The following is a 22580-nucleotide window of genomic DNA, read 5'->3' as shown; positions in this document are numbered from 1 at the left end:
GATTTATAGGAGGGATATGAGATTTTGACTCACGTGTAAAATATCCTAAGTAAAGATCAGATCGTCTAATATTTTCAATGCCATTAAAACCAAAACCCTCTTTACTTAAGGAGTTTCTTTGGGCACCAAGTAGTTTTTGAAAGTTGGGTTTGCCCTCACTGAATTTAAAAATGATTTTGGAGTTATCCTCCAATTTTCTCTCAAGCTCAACAATTTTAGCATCTTTTTCTTTTAGAATGGAAGCATGAGAGGTTTTTGTCATATTAAACAATTTTGACCAATTTGCACATTTCTTTTTCAAATCATTATTTTCTTTGGTCATTTTGCCTAATAGTTTAGATACACAAATATATTCAAATTGCAACTCTTTAAATGTAGGCATGCAATCAGAATGAATAGTAAGAAGGTAATGAGAAAGAAGAAGATACCTCATCCTCGTGTGCCATCAAGTACAAATTAGCGACCTCTGAATTGCTGTGGTCTGATTATGAGTTGCTGCTGCTAAGTTTGTCCCATGATGTTCCAGCCTTCATGGCTTTTTTCTTTTTCTTAGTCTCCTTTTTCAACAGTGGGCAGTCTGGTTTGATGTGCCCGACCTTGTTACATTTGTAGCACATAGGAGCATTTGACTTTTCTTTTCTTTTGCTGGACTCTCCCTTTTTAGTTGTAGACTCCCTGTATTTTTTATATGGCTTCCTATTCTCCCTAAAAGATCTACTAAATTTTCTGGTTAGCATGACCATATCCTCATCAGTGTCAGAATCACTACATTCACTAGATGTGTTCGTGGATATTTTTAATGCAAACATTTTCTTAGCCCTATTATGCTCACTAAGTCTCTCATTTATGGCTAATTCATAAGTGATCAGGGAACCTATCAATTCATCTAGAGTCATGGCCTTAAGGTTTCTACCCACAGCAATGGCCATAGCCTTAGCTTCCCAAACAAGAGGTAAACCTCTAAAGATCTTCCTAATCATCTCATATGTGGGATAGGTCTTTCCTAATGCATGCAGTGAGTTTATGATGTGTGTGAATCTAGTGTACATGCTCTGAATGGACTCACCTACATTCATCTTAAAGGCCTCATACTCACTGGTCAACATGTCTATCCTACTGTCTTTCACATCCCTAGTACCCTCATATGTGACTTCTAACTTATCACATATTTCTTTAGCAGTAGAGCATGTCATAATTCTATTAAATTCATTTATATCAAGACTATAGTACAAAATATTCATGACAGTAGCATTTAAACTAACAGCTTTCATATCATTATCATTATATTCTTTTTCAGTCTTAGGAACTCTAGTAGTGCCCTCAGCTTTCGTAGGGACATAATTTCCCTTAGAGACAATCCTTCACACCTTCCAATTAGTATTCTGAAGATAGATGTGCATCCTCTGTTTCCAGAAGGTGTAATTAACACCACTGAAAATAGGAGGTCGTGTGGAAGATGTTCCCTCAGGGAAATGGGTCATGGAGCTATGAGTCATATGTGATCTTTTTGTAAAATAACAACTAGTCTATGCAAAGTGGCTCTGATATCAATTGTTAGCTTTACTGTGATCCCAAGAGGGGGGTGAATTGGTATTTTTAAAATTTAAGCCCTAGGTCAATCTCCTAACACCAGTATATTCACAACCCTATAGTCAATCTAGTGCAAGTAATGTAAATGTTTACCAGAAAGTAAATAAAGCAATTTAGTCAAACACACATGTATCAGAAAGCAGTAAAGTAAGGGTAACACACATAAATGTTATCGAGGTTCGGCCAATTGCCTACGTCCCCGCCTTGACTAACAAGCACAAGGATTACCACTATAACTTGCTCACTTAAATGGGTGGAGCGGCACCTAAACAGACCAGGTCAATTAGCACAGGGTTGACCTCAACCTTTACAACAATCCTTACTGAACTGAATTACCGCCCCCTAAGGCCACCTGGAAACACTCAGATTTTACAATCAAATAATTACGATACAGTGATTATGCCTTCGTGTAAGGCAGATATGTACCCAAATGCGTTCAGTTACATACATCACAAGCGATTTAATATGTAAGCTCAGTGTGGTCTAATATTTCAACTTCTCAAATATATTTGCTATCTAGGTAGTGAGTACGTGAGAGTGTCAACAAGTAATCTTTGTATTTTAGGATATTCTCAATCAAGGTGCTCAAACAAAGATATCACCAAAGTTTCAAATATTCCAAAGAGCAGAATATATCAATCACGTAAATAGTGTATATGCTTGGTTTGCAAAGGATACGTAATCTCTGTATTCGGCAAATGATGTGTGATTGAATAAATATTGCTACAAAGATCATTATCACAAACACAAATATCTTTTCACAAATATGTCAAAATAAATCATACAAGATATTTGAGTATGTTTTTGAAAACGTTTTGCAACCCAAAAACAAATACAAGTTTCTTAAGATATTGCAATACAAATGCAATACTTAGAAACTAGATGCAAGTCTTCTTAGGATGTGCTTATTAGCAAAAACCCCCTAATAATACTTAGGTTTAGCTCTCGTTGAAAATCAATGCAATCACACACAAATGTGAAAACAAACCAATTAACACTATCACTCAAGAAACTTACAGAAGATTTAGGAACTTGAAGAAGGTAAGTTTTAGGGATTTGAGTGAGAGTCTGAGTAATAGAGAGTATTTGGCTTGAGAGAGAATTTTCAATTTATTTTACTAATTTTTCTTGCTAATTTTTCCAAATGAAGGAGTATTTATAGACACCCCATGAATTTTTACCGTTGGGGACAAGCCTGGTATTGTTAGAAAAGAATAATGACGTTTTAGCAATTTTAACCCTGTTAAAAATATTTAACTACGGTAAAAAATACAGGGCAACCCGAGAGACCTAGTCGACCAGAAGACTTTCGGTCGATCGAAGTTCATATGGCTCGGTCGACCGGACCAATTTTGAACTTCAGAGTCGGTCGATCGAGAAGGGCGATTTTCCCAAATAGCGTGGTTCGGTCGACCAGGGTGAAAATGAACTAACTGGTCGGTCAACCAGACCGTTGGGTTCCCACATGTGGGAACTCGGTCGACCAAGTTGGTGTAGTATAAAAAGGTCTCCGTCGACTAGGAAATCAAACTGTTGACTTCAAGGGGTTTCGATCGACCAGGGTCAAATGAACTATTATGCCTCGGTCGAACGGGCTGTGGTCAATCGGTTGACCCAGACTGGATTCGGTCGACCGGGGGCAAGATAACCTGCATGTGCCGGTCGACCAAAAGTGCATAAAGTATGCATTTCGGTCCTATTTTAATTCACAATCACCCTATTAAAGTGCCTAAAACATATAGATGCAAAGGTGAGTGTCTTAAGGTCTTTTCTAGGTCAAGTTTTAGTTATGATTCAATTTTAATCTGATCTTACCTACTAGACTATGCATGTGATGTGTGTGATGATTATTACAGGTAAAATCCTAATTACTATTACAGACCCTTTACATGAAAATATATTACAACATAAGAATTGGGTTTTCAAACTTTAAGCTTTCACATGCCACAGATATATCTGCTAATATAACCTTGCACATAAACTAGATAGCCATTAAATACATAAGTATTTGTCATTAACAAAACCGGGCATGACCTATGAGGTCAATGATTCTGATAAAATGAATAATTTACTTGCAACCATACTAAAATTCCTAACATAGCATATTTCTCTTACATCTCTAGCCAGGAGGCTCGCCTCCAACTCTATCCTCACACCCTCAGCGTACCAATCTCAAAATCCTGCAATAATTTATACAAATTCCTCAGTGAATCACTAAATTTCCCTAGAAAATTATCCTTTCATATTTCCTGAACCTGCCTATTCACAATTTTCTTAAACTTTAATATACTGGGCTTGTGGAAAAATATCTGCTGGAGTTCTCAACCAATGCATGTAGGGTTCCAAAAACACCCTAACCCTGAAAATATAACACCCTAATTTTATTCCATAAAATACCAGTATAGACCCTCACAACATAAAATCCAAGCTCAGATAAAACTGGTAATACTGGAATTACCTAAAAATTCACTTACCCTGATTTTGAAATGATTCCCAAACTTCCTAAATCGAATTTCTACTCCAGTTATGTTGTAGAGAATCTTCTCAGGATCACCGTAGTGGCTTCTAATCGTCGAACCGAGGAGAATCGGAGTCGGAATCGTAGAGAGAAGGCAGATAAACCGAGTTAGAGAGAGAGAGAGAGAGAGAGAGAGAGAGAGAGAGAAATGGGTAAAATGAATTTCTTCCACTGAAAATCGGTTTTGGGCTATAAATAGAGTGTTGTCCACGTGGTCTCATCAACGAGCCACAACACCTCGTCGACAAGTCCAAGAAGGGAGTTTGTCAACGAACTCCTAACACCTCGTCGACAAGTCCAAGAAGGGAGTTTGTCAACGAACTCCTAACTCTCGTCGACGAGTTAAATAATTAAGAAAATAAAGAGAGAAAATAAATTTTTTAAAGGGGGTTCAGCAGGGCCTCGTCGACGAGCAACCTTCTTGGACTCATCGACGAGCAATTTTCTTGGACTCGTCGACATGGGCGCGTGTCTCGTCGACGAGTCCAAGAAGGGAGTTCGTCGACGAACTCGTAACCCTCGTCAACGAATTTCAGGTCCGAAAATAGACCTCGGTAAACTCTCGTCGATGAGTCCAAGAAGACTGTTCGTCGACAAGACTCTGCTGAACCTCCTTTGAAAAATTTCTCTTCTCTCTTTCTTTTCTTAATTATTTAATTCTTATAATTATCCAAGTTATTACATTTATTTTGCATTTAATTTTCTTAATTGAATAATATGATAATCTTGGGTTATTAGATTTTGTAGATTAAAGTCCTATTATATTGTCCCATTAACACCACTCGGGTGACTTGGCCTTTAATTTGTTTAGTTGTATTACTTGGGGATGGTTTTGCTGGATTTTACGGAAATGCCACCGTCCAGTTTGAAACGACATCATTTTGCCACCTCAGATGGGACTGACGTGGCTTTATGGGTGCTGGAGGCTGCTACTTGACGTAGCCCATGTGTTCAAATCATGGACTTATGATAATCGACATTAACATGACTAATATATAATCCCATATTATTTAATTCATAGTACTATTACCATCTTCTTAAACATCCTCAGTTCAAGAGTAGCATATACAGAGAACACATAGCCAAATTTTGAGTCATAAGAAATAAGATAGAAATTTTTAAGATCTTAGTTGTGGAAAATATTTGCCATTTTTCATTTTTTAGTTTTTCAAAAAATTATAAAAAGTTTTAAATTTTTTTTTTTTTGTACTTTTTTTATATTCATATTAAAAAGGTAAAAATAAAATAAAATAAAGAGTTTGTTTAAATGTACAAACTAATTTTTCATTTTTTTCCTAGATTTCAAAATAAGTATAAAAAAAAACTTGTTTTTTAATTTTTTTTTAAAAATTATATAAAGTAATATTTGAAATCATGAATTTTCAAGTTTAAATTTGGATTTGTGTGGGTTTTAAAAAATTCTATATATAGCCAACACCAATTAAAATTCAAGATTTGAATTTCATGCTCTCACAGGCAAAGTATGACTTAAAGATAGAGAAAAATAATAAAAATATATTTTCTACATTTTATATATAAATTTGAAAAATTAAAAAATAAAGTAACATTTTTGGAATTATTTGAAAAACTATAAATAAAAAATAAAACTTTTTCTACAAGCAAATGGTATCAAAATTATTTATTTTTTTTAAATTTATTCCATCAAATGTTGTAAAAACAAAAAAAAATTAGTATTTTTTTAAGCAAAGTAGTATTTTTGTAATTATTTTAAAAAATTAGAAATGAAAAATAAACTAATTTCTACAAGCATATAGTATCAAAATTATTTATTGTTATTCATTTATTCCATACAAATACAATTGTTGTAAAACAAAATTTTGCTATTTTTTAAAATAAAATAAAATTTTTATAATTATTTTAAAAATTAGTATCAATTAAAATTATTCCTACAAGCAAATAGGTCATGATACTAAACATTTTCAATAAAACCATATATGAGTTGGGCCGACATTGTTAAATCATGCATAAGCCTACAGCCCCGAATCACGTGATAGTGGATTGAGTCTTTAGCTAAAATGGGCCTGCATTTGTTGGGCTCTCTGAAGCCCAAAATGTAACAAAAGGATGGCCCAAAAGTTTTTGAAAGCAAAGCAACATTTCATTTTGCAGACGTGGGTTGCGTGACTTGCGTTTTCTACTTCTTCCTCAAGAAAACTCCTCAGTCCTCTTCTTCATCTTTATTCCCTTCCCTCCCGAAACAGCGACTCCGAACAATTCTGCAGCTCCACCGACATTTTAGGCCGGTTCGGTGATTCCGTCCTTCGTCTCTCTCTCTCTCCCTATTATTTCTGATCTGCTTTTTTCTTATCGATCTCTGTGTCTGCATGTGTTGACCATTTGAAATGTCGTTCTCTCTTACTGTTGTTCTTGTTAAGTTTACATTTCTTGTAAATTTGAATAACACCAGTAAGAGAAACGTGAAATTATGAACTTGATGCTCTCGTTGTTCCTGGATTTTTTTTTTCTGTGATTTGCTCTTGACGAGGTTAAGATCTACTACTGTAGGTTTGTAGTGAAAGAATGCTTTTTTTGGATCAATTTTTTTCTGGAGAGCATCTTTATTGTCCCTTTTCCCCACATGTTAGCTGCTTTACTAACTAGTGATGAAAATGCTAAAGACTCTGTTGTTTGAGTATCCTCCCCTGATAATATGCGTAAGCTTATCTATGACATTTTCCTAGTATATCTTTATTATATATATATGCATGCGTTGTAAAATCCAATGATTTTATGATCTCGTCTTACATTCCAATTTCATGGGTGCTTCAAAACCTAGTTAAACTTTGTTTGAAATTCTACTTTTTTGGGATTATGATTGTAGCATTTGTGCAATTATGCTAGGTTATGAAGTGTGCCTGGTATGCGTTTGATGAATTGCGTACCTTAATGTGGTTTTCTTCTCCCTATTGTTGTGCTTCGTTTCACCCAACCCCCCAAAATTGATTCCACATGCATTCAGATTCAACATATCATTGTTGTCTATTTTAAAGGTAGGGCCCATAAGGGCTACAGTGCTCAGTATTATAGCATGCAAATTAATAACACTTGTTAAACGGCAAAGTCCTGCAGCCACCAAAGTTTATCAAGAGATCTACTGGGTAAAATAAATTGAAGTCTTAAGCGCTCCTGGGCAAAACAATTCTATTGGAGTCATTTTTATGATATAGAAAGGGGCAGTGTTGATCAAATACCATGAACACTTAACTATAAGATCGCTTCACACAAGGCCAATCATAGTCATCTGTCCAGAAAAGTCAATATGTGTGCAACTGCCCAATCTCTAAAATGCACGTTTCCAATTCAGTATACACATGTGTAAATAGCATTGATCCAAAATACCCAAAATATACGCGCAATACTACTTTAACAGCAAACCAGACTCCGAATGGCATTTTTTCCAAACTGTCACTATTGAATCATTTTCTTTGAGTTGAGGCCCTTATGTTGACTCTGACGTTGCTAACTTGCTATAGCCATAGAATCTCTTGTCCATTTGTCTATTAAGGCTTTAAGAAGCATGGTTTTGAGATATAGGCCTGCTTATATCTCCACTCCTCCCCAATATACAAATGCAATCAATCTCTTGCACACAACAAATGAAGTAAGCAAGTGACATATGTAGGATGCAAGAATGATTATTTATTGATATATAAACAATAAAGCTAACATTCAGAGTTATATGGTGAAAAAAATAAATTTAAATTTGAAATTGTACTGCCAGTTTCCAAATCTGTATACAAGCTAAACTAGTGGTAACCTTCTTCCTCCTTATATCTATATGTTGTCTTGAGTGTCAGCAGACTACGTGTTACACCCACTATTCATTAGCATTTTTCTTCTCTATACTCCTCAACTATCTGCCTTTTCTAATTTTCTCTTGTTATGGGTCCTCTGTGTGTTGACATCCCATTCCCTAACTTATAAATCCCAGAAAAGTACTAGAAAATTAAGTTCTAAAACTGACTCATTACGGCAACAAATATACCTACCCTTAACTACAAAAAATAATAGGAAGGGGGTTTCTTCTATAAGTTTGACTGTGAATTTGGTTTGCACATTGACTTTTGTTTCTTCGGGGGATGGGTAACATGCCATCTTCCATCTTTCTCCCCTTCTTGACATTTTCCAGCCTTATGATGGTTCACCCTATTCCCTTACTATTCTTTCAAGGCCTTTTAGGCATTTTCTTGCATGGTGTGGGCTGAGGAAGATCAAGGCTAGAAGTTTTCACAAATCTCAAATTATAGGTAGAAGTTTTGATCGTTAATTTTAGTACTTTGTTTTTTGTTTTTTTTTATATTCATTAGTAATTGTATTCCATTTAAAGAGGACCAAAAATAAAAAAAGTAGGTGCAAGACATGCTAGGAAACATTGATACTGATAGGAGACGCGGATACGACACAATACTAGCTCAGTGTTACACCAATTTTGAAAAAGTAAGGATACGAATACATTGATGGCATGTTTTTCCTCTTAGATGACAATACTGTGGTAATTTTGATTTAAAATGAAACATAAGCACCATTCCTGCAAAATTATCAATCATACATTTTACAAGCTACACTTGCACAATCATCAATTACATTCATATTATTGAATATTGGTCGAGAGCTTGGCTGATGGTGGGCAACAAGCATGGCTCATCAAGAAATTTGAATTTAAAAAAAAAAAAAAAAAACATATTAATAGAGAGTGGCAAACTAGCAATGGCTCTAAAGAGAGAGAGGGGGGAGGGGGGAGTTCTAGAGGTTGGGAGTTCTGATGGTGCTTTACAAGGCTTGGGCTATGGTGTCTGGGCTCCAAAGTCCAATCACTTCAATGTTAAAGAACCTCTTGACTCTCAGTTTCTCGAGTCTTGACTTTTCCTTAGTTTTTTGTTTGTTTTGTTTACATTATTAAAAGGGACAATAAAACACCGCATTTCAGTGCAAGAAGTGTCATGGAGGTGTCCTTGCCATGTCAGGAAGTGTCAAGGGAAGTGTCTCAGTTGTGTCCAAAAATAAAAATTAATTGATTAATTTTCAACACATCACAAATACGTGTTGGTGAGTGTTGGGCAGGTGTCAGTATTAGGCTTCCAGAAGTGTTGGTATTTCCTTGAAGGCATGTCATGAATGAGCTTCTCCTCTACACTCATTCTTATTAATCATAATATTCCTCTGGCTTGTACGGGCAATTTTGTCCAAAAAATTATTAATTATTCAAGGTCATGCACATGTTGCTAATCTGTTAGATTTTCTGAATTTTATTAATGAACAGGGTCTTTTTTGACTGAAATTATAGTCTAAGGGGTTTTATTGTCACCTTCAAAAGTTTAAGGGGACAGTTGAGACCTGGTAGATTGTTCGAAGGGTGCAGATGTATTTTCCCCTGATATATGTTTCTTTTTTCCCTGTAAATGTTCTAATATTTAATTGTTGTTTTTAATTTTTGTGCTTTTCTTATTCCAATATTTTGGTTGATGATGGAGTTTCTTTTTCTGCATTGCTTATCCAATTCATTTCTTCCCCCTTTTGCACTTGCTAGAACAGATGGTCTAATATATATTTCTACATCTTGGGTTTAAGGCTTTTAAAGTAGACTTTAAGGCTTTTAAACTAGTCTACTTCATGAAACTTTCCTCCTTGATGGTGTTCAATGTGTAGGTTACTACTATTATTTTCTCAATTTGGTTTTTTTTCCCATTGTAATTTATTGCAGGTGATATTTAAATATGTCTAGGAGATATGATAGCCGCACGACAATCTTCTCCCCAGAAGGTCGTCTGTATCAAGTTGAGTATGCTATGGAAGCCATTGGAAATGCTGGCACAGCAATTGGGATATTATCAAAAGATGGGGTTGTGTTGGTTGGGGAAAAGAAAGTTACTTCCAAACTTCTCCAAGCCTCGACTTCCGCAGAGAAAATGTACAAGATTGATGATCATGTTGCCTGTGCTGTGGCAGGAATAATGTCAGACGCAAACATTCTGATCAACACAGCTAGGGTCCAAGCCCAACGCTACACTTTTGCATACCAGGAGCCAATGCCTGTTGAGCAGCTAGTTCAATCTCTCTGTGATACCAAGCAAGGCTACACTCAATTTGGTGGGCTCCGCCCATTTGGTGTTTCATTTCTGTTTGCAGGTTGGGATAAAAATTTTGGCTTCCAGCTATACATGAGTGATCCTAGTGGAAACTATGGTGGATGGAAAGCTGCAGCAATTGGTGCAAACAATCAGGCAGCGCAGTCAATGCTTAAGCAGGATTATGGGGATGGTATAACAAGGGAAGATGCGGTTCAGCTTGCATTAAAAGTGCTCAGCAAAACTATGGACAGCACAAGTCTTACTGCAGATAGACTCGAATTGGCTGAGGTTTTCCTTTCACCTTCTGGGAATGTGAAGTATCAGGTTTGCTCGACCGAGTCTTTGAGTGCAAAGTTGGTGAAGTTTGGAGTGACCCAACCAGCTACAGAGGATTCCTAAGTTACTGAACTTGTTATAGCTCTGTTCTTGTATTGCTTTTTTTGGATGCAATTGTAGAAACAAAAGTTTGATGTGATATGTTTCCTTGATCAGGATACTACTGTTGGAAGGTAATGATCATAATTATGGAATTGCAACAATTTTTTGATAATCTGCTTGTTTAGTCAAGATTCTCGTGCTAAGGATGTGTGTTGTCAATGATTTGTCATCTAATAATATTGTGACTTGTTTTATGACTGCATTTTTACTGTGTTGTGCTTTTGTATGTATACTGGTGGATCTCCAAAGGTTAGCTACAATTTTAGTACATGGCTGCAATATGGTTCAAGTGAAATGTAATATTTTTTAGGTTGGTTCGTAAAATTAAGTTTTGAACCTTTAGTGAATTAGATTCAAATCCAGCTTGAATGGTTGAAGGCTAAACAATTAAGCTTGTTTGATGATTGGGCCTTCTAAACATCTTAATATGAATGTTTTTATGATCTCAACTCTTAAATAATGTGAATTCTTTTGGACTTCAAAAGATGTTCAAAAAAAAAAAACCGAAGAAGAGAATCGCAATATGAAAAAATTATATCGATTGAACCCAAATAAAACATAGAAATCCAATCTGTATCCCCTGGAAAAGGCAAAAAAAAATTGCATCTTGCAAAATTCGAAATATTGCTATCCCATCTGGGAGGAAAAAGGACAAGACCAAGAACTGCTTTTTGATACGATAGAAGTCATTTTTTCCCCACTTGAGTTCGATCCGATTAACTTGCTTGAATGCAATTAGTATATCTATATTTTACATAATTGATTGCTAAGTGATAATTGGAGTATGCAATCAAATAGTGCTCATGTATCATCAAATATTTGGAATCAGCTACAAAACTCTCTGCTTCGTGGCGTGGAACAGTGTGTGGCCATGTTTGTATAGGAGACACTCTGACGTGAGGTAAAATTAAAAGGATCTGAAGGACATTTTTCTTCTTTGTCAAAACATCCTTTTAGATCCTTTTGGTTTGATTTGTCTATTTTCTTTCTGCAGGCCAAATGACTCTGCACAACTGGGGAAGCTGGTGGAATGAGCCAGCACAGCTGAGTGATTTTACTGTTATTATTATTATTATTATTAATATTATTATTATTATTATTATATCAGAATGATAGAACTTTGATTACTAGAAATTTCTTGGTGTATAAAATCTTTGAAGTTTGGGGTTATTTGTAGAAGTTTAAGAGTAATTCCTTGTCCCCCAAGTTTCTTTGAAGTAATCCCCAAGTTTTTTTAAAATAGTAGTGCCAAAAAATCCATTTAAAAAATCTTCCCGTTGGATGTTTTTAAGCCAACGTTCAAGGGGCAGTCGCCTGCCATGACTTGGCAATCGCCTGTCATAAAAGAAACTTAAAATACAGAACACTGGCAGACACCTGCCAGAACCAAGGCAATCGCCTGGGATGACCACCCAGGCGTCTAGCTATGTTCAGGCAGTCGCCTGGTACCCTATTGCCTCTTTGAATTTTATTTATTTAATTTGGGCAGTCGGTTGGCAAGTTGAGGTAATTGCCTGGCCTTTCTGTTTCTTTAAAAAAACTTTATTTTAAATCCTTTTTTTCTTTGATTTGAAAAACATACTTTAAGGTTTTTCTAAAACTATATTTCTAAGTTTCTTTTGATTTTATGAGAGTTTCAATTCAGTTTATACTTAAAATTAACTTGAAGTACTTACATACAAACATTTTTAAAACTTTATTTCTTTGATCTTCAAGTAAATCCTTGTTCTTCCATCATCTTTGAGTTTCTGATTTTTCTTTGAGCTTTCATCAAATTATCTTTAATCCTCATGCTCTTCAAGACCTTTTGTGATCCATAAACTTTATCATCCTTTTGAGTTTTGTCACTACCTTTAAGCTTTGCCTTTTTCCTGAAAAACTTTCACTTAAATCATATTAAACACATCATGATTTGTTATCATCAAAATAAGAATTGTAAGCCTTGTTAGGCCAACAACCACATTTCCTACTGAAACTATCATGAGAAACTATTGGTGACATTTTTTATTTTTATTTTTTGGTATTAGTGACAAATCAAAATCGTCACTAATAGTCATTTATTAGTGATGGTTTTTAAAACCGTCACTAATAATGCACCGTTAATGAAAGAATATTAGTGACGGTTCTCATAAACCATCACTAATGGTCTAATATTAGCTACGCTTTTTCTAATTGCTTGGGTAGTGTACTTCAAATGCAGTGGCCAAAAACCATTTGTAAAAACTTATTCACAAAGACTTCTAATGGATCGAGCAACAAAAATGACCATCAAAGTGCAATGAGCGAACGTAAACATAAAAATGATCTTGCCTTTACAAAATACGTGAAAACTGACCTAGCTGATGAAACTAAACACCTCGCACTGTTTATCGAACCAACACCAATCTGTCAAATTGCAAAGCAGAATATATGATATATATATATATATAGTGAATATATTGGTTGAAAAGATTCTCTTAATTTAAACATTTTGAAGTTGATACCTTTGGAATGACCGTATAAAAACCAAGGAAATTGTGGTGAAGTTATGCAATGATTGGATTGGTTTTTAAAATGCAATAGATTTGAGACATCTTTTGAAGCCGTTCATTATCACAAAACCAAAAAGGAATGGGATGCACGAAAGAAACAACTTAGTTCAAATATCTATGCATGGGTGGGTTGCTCGATCATGAAGAAAATTACAATTCTGAGACTATCTTTGTAGCAGAGGACATATAGGAACAATTGCTGATATTGTCCAAGAAGCAAAACAGGATAGAAATAATGTTATGGCTAACTAAACCAGTTGCGTACACCAAAAATGAGAATCTTGATGAGTTGAAAATAAAATACAATGAGAAGAGCATGTTTTTAAGTAAAATTCTTGAAGAGAAAGTCTGTAAGGACCCGGAAAATAAAAATAATAAATTTGGTTTGGTGCAAGACCAAACCATCGACAGTTTCAAGGAGCATAGGGAAACCATCGATAGTTTCAAACAATCGAGAACATTTATGTAAGAACATGAAATTGGTTTGGTATGAGACCAAACTGTCGAAGGTTTCAGCCAGCCGAGGGTCTTTGAGTGGGGAGGTCTTATATTTTTTTAAAAACACTCTCATATCTCTTTCTCTCTCTTTTAGGGTTTTAGGCTTTCTCTCTCTCCACTCTCACTCTCTCGTGTCTCTCTCTCACTCCTAAGCTCTCCCAGGTCTCCACTCCCACTCTCCGATTCTCTCTCTCTCTCCTCTCTGATTGTTTCTCTCTCCACAACCAAGTGTAAGGAAACTCGGGTTCCATCTCCTGAAGGTTGCATGCTCGGTTTTGAGAACGTGGTAGGCCTATCTTCGGTATTAGGTAAGGGGAATAGATTATATCAGTATATTCTGGAAATCGAACTGATTAAACTTGAATATGTGGATAATTTTTGGTTATTATACAAGTATTTAGGAAAGGTTAAAGTGGGTTTGGGGATCATCTCCTTTTTCTCGTAAAACATATTTTTGGAATTGTATTAAACTGTGGAGGTGATCATACCTTTATTTTCAGCAAACTATACCGGTTATATTTTTATTTAACACTCAAATAAGTGTGGCATGAGAATGACTTGTTTTATTGCGTAATTAAACTTGTGGGAATTGTTATGGTATTATATGGAGAAAAATTGTGGTTTATACTAAATTATGATTTTATACTAAGTTGTGGTTTTATACTGAATTTTTAAAATGATGAGAATAAGGAAGAGATTGTGAATTTTACGGTGATTTACTAGTCACGTGATGGCTGAGAAATTTATTGTTGAGAACGATGAGGAGGGATGATTGTAAATTATGTGTTGAGAATTATGATCAAGTTATATATTTTATTTATGTAAATTGCACTTTATGTTCTAAGAACCTTGATGGACCAATGAAAAGTTCAGTACCGTAGCTAGTGAGAAAATCAATGCAGCCACACTGTTGTGGAAATGCAGGCTATGGGATAGTCGATTTGGCCGCGAAGAGTTGTTGTACCCTCTTGGAGTTCGGATCAAGCTGCGGTAGGCAAATCAAACTTACAACTGAGATACTTTGACTTAGCTTGGTGGTAGGTCAGCTAAGGTTAAGTCCAGTCTTCAGACCGCACAACCCATCATGGGGGTTAAACATGTCGTTAGTCCAAAATGAGAGGTTACATAATTGTAGATTTATATATTTGAGGCTATTATTGAGCCGAAGTTATTAACTGAAAGAAAATATGTATTTTCAACTACACTAGTGTGAGTACAGTTTATAAATGTCTTTTCAGTTAAAGTTAAATTAATGGATGTGTTTTGCTTACACTAAAAATCATGTTAGCCACACACTAATAATAATTTATTCCGTCTTACTGAGAAGTGTCTCACCCCAATAAATATTTTCACATTTCAGGGCGAACAGGGAATCAGGCTTAGGAGCTACAGAGTTGGGTGTAGATAGTAGAGTTAGGGTAAATGTTTGTATGAAACTGAACTAGTTATGCCTTTGTGTACCTTGGGATGTAATATTGTTTTTGGAAAGATACCTATGTAATAATGGTAATGGTTTTAGTACTCTGGTATGGTATTTGAGGTTTATTGTGTTTCCACTGTTTGTTTTAAATTTTGATATGGAAAGGTGTACCCTAGACACCACTGGGTTTCGGGGCATTACAACTATGGTACCAGAGCCTAGGTTGTTAAATTCTGTAGACTTTAGCAGATAATAATACCACAGTATAGGTATGATTTATGAGTAGGGTAGTAATGGGGTAGGCTAGGTTTTGTAAGGTTGATAGGGTATAGGATGTATATTGAGGTATAATACATTAAGCAGATGAGACTTTTGGATTTTAGCTTGGAGCTAGAAGCAGAAGTCCATCGAGGGTTTCCTTGGATTTCCTGAAATAGTCGACAGTTTCTGAAAAGTCACAGTGAACTATCGACAATTTTTCCCCCAGAAGGTTGCATTATGTTCTTCTCTTAGTGAAAAAGTTGTCATTATAAGAATTGAGCCACCATTCATAACACTATTATACTTATTGTTTAGTATTCGGGATGTTGTAGTTATGTGTGTGATTAGAGGTTCATTTTTTTTTTCTTTTAAGTGGGTAACTTTTTTATAAAAAGAGGGATTTAGTGAGGCATATAGGGGCAAAACTGTTGACAGTTTAATGGGACCTTCACAAACCGTCGATGGTTTCCTCAAAGAACATGCTCTCTATATCTCTAATCGTCGACGGTTTCAAAAATCTTAGGGAAACTGTCGACTGTTTTGTGTCTAAGCAGTGAGATTGAACCTTAAATTGAGAACTTGGATGTTAAATTGGTTTATTTGTACCAATTATGTTACGATTTTAAGATTCTAAAATGATGCGTTGTCCTATCTTCAGGATGAACCCCAGGGATAACAACCCGAACACTGGAGAAGGTAGCAATTTAGGGACTTCCAGCAAGGACGACATTGATTCCACGTCAGTGTTGCATAGTTTAGCCCAACTGGTCATGGCGGAGATCATGTGGACCTCTAAGGGGGTAGAGCTGCCCACACGCTGACCATGGTTGCTTTATTGAGCAATTTACCTGCATGAATCCCCCGACGTTTCTAGGAGGAGCTGACCCAATAGTTGCAGAAAATTGGGTTCAAGAGATAGAGGAGATACTGAAAGTCCTTCATTGCATAGATGAACAAAAGGTTCTGTATGCCACCTTTAAAACGATGGGGGAGGCCAAGCGTTGGTGGATATCAGTGAAGTTGTTAGAAGAACAGAGGCCAGTACCTACAATTCTGACCTAGACCCGTTTCAAGGAACTCTTCTTTGATCGGTACTTCCCCGCTTCCACCAAGGATGCAAAGGCAGAGGAGTTTACTAACTTAATCCAGGGAAACTTGACCATGCAGCAGTATACAGCCAAGCTTGTTGAGTTGTCCCGATTTGCCCCGTGTATGGTCCCAAATGAGTCAAACAAGGTGCAGAGATTCATGAAAGGCCTGAGTATGAGGATCTACAAGCATATGGTGGCATTCCAAGTTCAGTCCTTCTCGAAATTGGTGGATAAAGCTACGGTACTAGAGAGGAGTCTATAAAGGAGTGCAGGGATACAGAGTTAGAGGAAGAGACCCATGCCTCCTAGTTTTTATGCTGGTACCAGTCAAGGTCCATGGAGGATAAATAGCAACAATGTGGGTTAGAGACCAAAGATGGGGAATCGAGCTGATCAGGGCAATTCATCATGCCCTCTTTGTTCTAGTGTAATATGAGGCATTAGGGAGAATGCTGGGTTGGAGCGATGATCTGTTATCGGTGTGGTAGACCTAGTCATATTGCACGAGACTATCGTGGGCCATCAAGCAATGCATCCACTCCTAATCGATACCAGGGAAACAATCAGGCACCCCGAGGCGACTATTAGAGAAATACCGCCCAAGCACGGGTTTACTCTTTTACACCGAAAGATGCATAAAATTTCGGTGATGTGGTGACAAGTAATATCTATAGTTTTGCAAATAAAGCTGTTGTATTATTTGATTTAGGAGTAACACATTCATCCATATCTCTAGGGTATATCAAGATGTGTGGGGTGGGAACTCAGCTGTTAGATATAGACCTATCTATGATCACACCGACGGGAACCATAGTGGTATGTAGAAAAGTACTTAAGGACTATCCAATTGATATTCAGGGAAGAATACTACCTGCTAGTCTAGTGGTGTTTGACATGCATAGATTTGATGTGATTCTTGGAATGGACTGGCTAGCCTCTAGTTATGCCATTCGGACTGACTAATGCTCCTCCTACATTTATGGACCTGATGAATAGGGTCTTCCATGAATATTTGTGATTGATAGCTGGCGCAAAGCCGTGGATTATGTATGTATTCGGCGCAAGGCCGCAATTATGAATGTAATCGACGCAAAGCCATATTTATTTATGTTATTACAAAAATCAGAAAACGCTATCAATCTATTTATGTGCAAATAGTATATTATCATGTATTATATGTTATCAAAACCCGGATGATAGTTCAGTTTGGTTTCAGGAGCACAGTACCGTAGCTATATTGATCAGTTCAATTCAGACTTGTACTAACTGCCCCTGCTAGTAGAGAGGGTGGGAGAGGGACAGTCGATGTGGCTTTCAATGTAGAGTTGTAGACGTCCACCTAGCAGTCCGGATTAGGGTATGGCGGACCCTTCGTACTTATAGACATTTTTTACTCAGTAGTGGTCGGCTAGCCATTGTCGGGTCCCGCCTTCGGGCTGCACAACTCGTCATGGGGGGTAATACATGACATCAACTAGTCAGACATCTTGGGTAAATTTCAGAATTACTAGTTATATTAGATGATTTTATGAACAGAAAAATGTAGTATGAACTAGTATATTTATGAAATGATATGTTTATTCAGCTATGATATTATCAGTTTTCCAAGCATGTGAAATGTATTGTATGTTTATAATAGCAACTAAATATTCAAGTTGCCACACAATTGTATTTAGTTTATTTCCCTTACAAAGAGATGTCTTACCCTAGCTTTAACTATTTTAGGGAACTGAGAAAGACCGGCGGACCGAGGCTGCCGTTGAGGCAGTGATTACCACCCCACTAGGAGGGTGAGTCTTTTGAATTAGGGTCAATAGGTTTTTGTGTAAAATCCTAGATATAACTTTTGATGTTTTGGGAATTGTATATATATACAGTGTTATGATGGAATGTATGGTATGATATACTTTATGGTTTGGAGAATATAATATATATTTATTGTTGCTTAGGTTTCTGCTGTGTGTGACAAGTGTGTCCCCGTTACCCCCGTGTTCGGGTTGACTTTATTATATGATGAGTTAGTGGTATCAGGGTGTTTAAATGTGATTAATTATATGGTAAGTTAAGCAAGTTGTTACAGTTTGGTATCAGAACCTAGGTTGTTAGGTTTTGTAGACTCTAAAATGCAGCAGTAACAATACCAGAGTATAGGATAAGGAAATTTGAGGTCTTGTTTTGTAGTCTACATGCAGGATTTCCGTGATGGTTTGTGTGTCTTTACTGGGGTGATGATTTCAGGAAAGTCATGGTAAACTATTATCAAGTTGAGCATCTAGGTTGCAAAATTAAGATCAGGGGTGATGTATTAGTTCAGGATATGATATACTAGTTAGATGATATGTTATGGTAATAGGGCCCTAAGTTAAGTTTATTGTCTTTTTAGGATGGACCCTGGAGGTAGTAGCGCTCATGCCAGTGGTAATGAGGGTGCTGGGCCCTCAGGCGCTACAGGTGGTGATTCAGATGCAGTACTGCGCAGCATGACATAGCAAGTCATGGCTGAAATTGCTAGGAACTCTAGAGAGCAAGGTGGTCCATCTGCAAGCCACAATAGTTTGATTGATAAATTAATTAAAATGAATCTTTTGGCTTTCTCAGGAGGAACTAATCCTGTAGTCGTTGAAAACTAAGTGTAGGAGATTGAAAAAGTATTTGCAGTGCTATAGTGTACTGAGGTACATAGGGTGTTGTTCGCTACATATAAACTGACTAGAGAGGCTGAATGATGGTGGACGGTAGTGAAACTCCTAGAGAAGAAGAGGACAGTGCCTATAAAGATGACATAGGAGCGATTTAAGGAGATATTTTTTGACAGATATTTTTCAGCCTCGTCTAGGGAAGCCAAGATAGAGGAGTTCCTGAATTTGAAGCAGGGATCACTGACAATGCAGCAATATGCAGCGAGGTTTATTGAATTGTCTCGCGCCCCATACATTACTCTAGATGAGACGAAGAAGGTACGACAGTTTTAAAGAGGTCTGAGGAGAGAATTGTATAAGCAAGTGTCGATACTGAAATTTCCAGATTTTGCCGAGCTGGTAGACAGGGTAAATATGGCAGAATCCGGAGAGCGGTTTGAGGCTGAGGAGCAGAGATAGAGGAAGAGAGGTGGCTATTACAGGGACCAGAGGTAGGAGACAGGGAATTGTGGTTTCCAGGGTATGCAGCCTTTTCCACCTTGCCCGACTTGTGGGAAGAGACACCCGGGGGAGTGTCGTTCCGGGTGAGGTATCTGTTATCGATGTGGGGAGCCGGGACATATGATGAGAGATTTTCAGGCTCAAATTGGTGCTGCTCCCGCTTCTAGACCTACTCGGGGAGGCTATCAGGAGCCACACAGAGGCCAACAGAGGAATATGCTCCAACTAGAGTTTTTTATTTGACGCCAGGTGATGCTGAGACAACCGGCGATGTGGTGATAGGTATGGTTAGCACGTTTTCCTTTAAAGTAATTATATTATTTGATTTAGGGGCCACGCACTCGTTCGTGTCTATGGGATGTATTAAATTATGTGAGGCACAAACACAGCTATTAGACACTGAATTGTTAGTAACTACACCGATCGGGTCAAGAGTGAGGTGTAGTAGGGTGCTCCGAGGCTGTCCAGTTGATATTCAGGGGAGAATCTTATTTGCTGATTTGATAATGCTGGACATGCATGGGTTTGATGTCATATTCAGCATGGATTGGCTAGCAGCTAACTTTGCTAGTATAGATTATCGTTTAAGAGAAATGATATTCAGACCTCCAGGAAGACCAGAATTCAGGTTTATAGGGTCGTGTGTGCAATCCCTATTTTAGTTAGTTACAGCTATTCAGGCGAGGAGACTGCTCCTGAGTGGTTGTTAGGGATTCGTGGCCTTTGTAAAGGAAATGTCAGGGAATGAATTGAAGCTCACTAGTACGCCAGTGGTAAAAGAGTTTATTGATGTGTTTCCAGATGAGTTACCAAGTTTGCCACCTGATCGTGAAATAGATTTTCTTATTGATCTGCTTCCAAGTACATCATCGATTTCTAAAGCACCTTACCAAATGGTGCCAGCAGAGTTGGCAGAACTAAAGAATCAGTTGTAAGATTTATTTGATAAGGGTTTTATACGGCCTAGTGTATCTCCATGGGGAGCACTAGTATTATTTGTGAAGAAAAAAGATGGGTCCATGAGGATGTGTATAGATTATAGGGAAATTAACAAGGTGACAATCAAGAACAAGTATCCTCTACCCCATATAGATGATTTATTTGATCAACTCTAGGGTACACGGGTATATTCTAAGATTGACCTTAGATTAGGCTACCATCAAGTAAAGGTAAGGGCAGAAGATGTATCAAATACGGCTTTTAGGACTAGGTATGGGCATTATGAGTTTCTTGTTATGTCTTTTGGTCTAATGAATGCTCCTGCAATATTCATGGATTTGATGAATAGGATCTTCCACCAATATTTAGACCGGTTTGTTGTTGTTTTTATTGATGATGTACTGATCTATTCAAGGAGCTATGAGAAGCATGAGACGCATTTGAGGCAGGTTTTATAGATACTCAGGGAAAAGAATTTGTGCACCAAGTTTAGCAAATGTGAATTCTGGCTCGAGAAGATTGTGTTTTTGGGGCATGTTATCTCAAAGGATGGAATTTCTGTGGATCCTAGTAAGATTGATGCGGTAGTAAATTGAGCTAGACCGAGGAACGTCCAAGAGATCAGGAGTTTCTTAGGACTGGTTGGTTATTATCATCGTTTTGTTGAGGAATTCTCAGCGTTATCAAGGCCTCTGACGCTACTGACTAGGAAGAACGTTAGATTTGAATGGGACGACAGTCGTGAGCAGAGTTTCCAGGAATTGAAGTAAAAGCTTATCACGACACCAGTGTTGATCATCTCGTTAGGGGGTGAGGGTTATGTTATTTACAGTGATGCGTCCTTGAAGGGACTTGGCTATGTATTGATGCAGCATGGCAGGGTAGTAGCGTATGCTTCTAGGCAGTTGAAAGAGTATGAAAAGAACTACCCTACCCATGATCTAGAATTGGCTAAAGTAGTACATGCATTGAAGATTTGGAGGCATTACCTATATGGCGAGCGATGCGAAATCTTCTCCAACCATAAGAGTTTAAAGTACTTTTTCACTCAGAAGGAACTGAGCATGAGGCAGAGGAGGTGGTTGAAGCTTATTAAATATTTTGACTGCACTATCAATTACCACCTAGGAAAGGCAAACATGGTAGTTGATGCATTGAGCAGGAAGTCTATAGGACAAGCATAGGTAGTTATGGAGATTCAGTATTCGATCATGATGGATTTTGAGAAACTCAATATAGAGTTGGTCGAGAGTGACCCTCAGACATGTATTTCCAGTTTAGTGGTGCAGCATACTCTGCAGAAAAGAATTAAAACTGCTCAAAAGGATGATCTAGAGCTAGCAGAGGAAATGATCAGGGTGCAGAGTGGTTAGAGAGAGGAATTTTGTATTATAGATGACGAAGCTTTGCGGTTCCATTTTAGATTATGTGTTCCTGCTAATGCTAATATCAAGAAGACCGTTCTAGAATAGGCTCATAGGTCTTTGTACACAGTTCATCTCGGCAGCACGAATATGTATAGGGATCTATGAGAGTTTTATTGGTGGAGTGGCATGAAGAAGGAGATTGCCGAGTTCGTAGCACAGTGTTTGACATGCCAGCAGGTAAAATCTGAGCACCAAAGGCTGGTAAGTCAATTGCAGCCACTTTATATCCCAGAGTGGAAATGGGATCATATATTTATGGATTTTGTTTCAGGCCTACCGTCGGCATTGCATGGCTAGAATGCGATCTGTGTGATTACGATTGTTTGACCAAGACCGCCCATTTCCTTCTCATCAAGATCAGTTACTCCCTTAACTGCCTAGTAGAGATTTATATTCACGAGATAGTCCGTTCTCATGGAGTGCCTGTATCTATAGTGTTAGATCGAGACCCGCGTTTCACGTTACGTTTTTGAAGGAGTTTGCAGGAGGCTATAGGGTCTCAGTTATCTTTTAGCACGACATTCCATCCTCATTCAGATGAGCAGGCAGAAAGGACGATTCAAATATTGGAAGATATGTTTCGAGCTTGTGTACTGGATTTTGAGGGTAGTTGGATTCAGTTCATGTCGCTGGTGGAG

The 22580-nt window shown here is 37.3% G+C and overlaps 1 protein-coding gene across 5 annotated transcripts in view; it reads left to right on the top strand.

The window, feature by feature from the left end:
- The window catches only part of LOC131147879 (proteasome subunit alpha type-4-like), a 62913-nt gene extending 52076 nt beyond the window's left edge, over nucleotides 1–10837 (top strand). Inside the window, exons 2-3 of one of the 5 annotated variants that reach the window (XM_058097511.1) lie at nucleotides 6310–6372; nucleotides 9831–10837. In XM_058097511.1, the coding sequence (XP_057953494.1) occupies nucleotides 9844–10596 (753 nt within the window). In that variant the 5' untranslated portion in view covers nucleotides 6310–6372; nucleotides 9831–9843 and the 3' untranslated portion in view covers nucleotides 10597–10837. Of the gene's footprint in view, nucleotides 1–6170; nucleotides 6393–9830 lie in introns of those variants that run through there. The other 4 variants (XM_058097510.1, XM_058097513.1, XM_058097512.1 and 1 more) reach the window with 4 other exon arrangements.
- Nucleotides 10838–22580: the final 11743 nt, after the last annotated feature.

The sequence above is a fragment of the Malania oleifera genome, chromosome 2, assembly GCF_029873635.1.
Source record: "Malania oleifera isolate guangnan ecotype guangnan chromosome 2, ASM2987363v1, whole genome shotgun sequence".
Classification (NCBI taxonomy): Eukaryota; Viridiplantae; Streptophyta; class Magnoliopsida; order Santalales; family Ximeniaceae; genus Malania; species Malania oleifera.
This window is presented reverse-complemented; position numbering and strand designations above follow the sequence as displayed.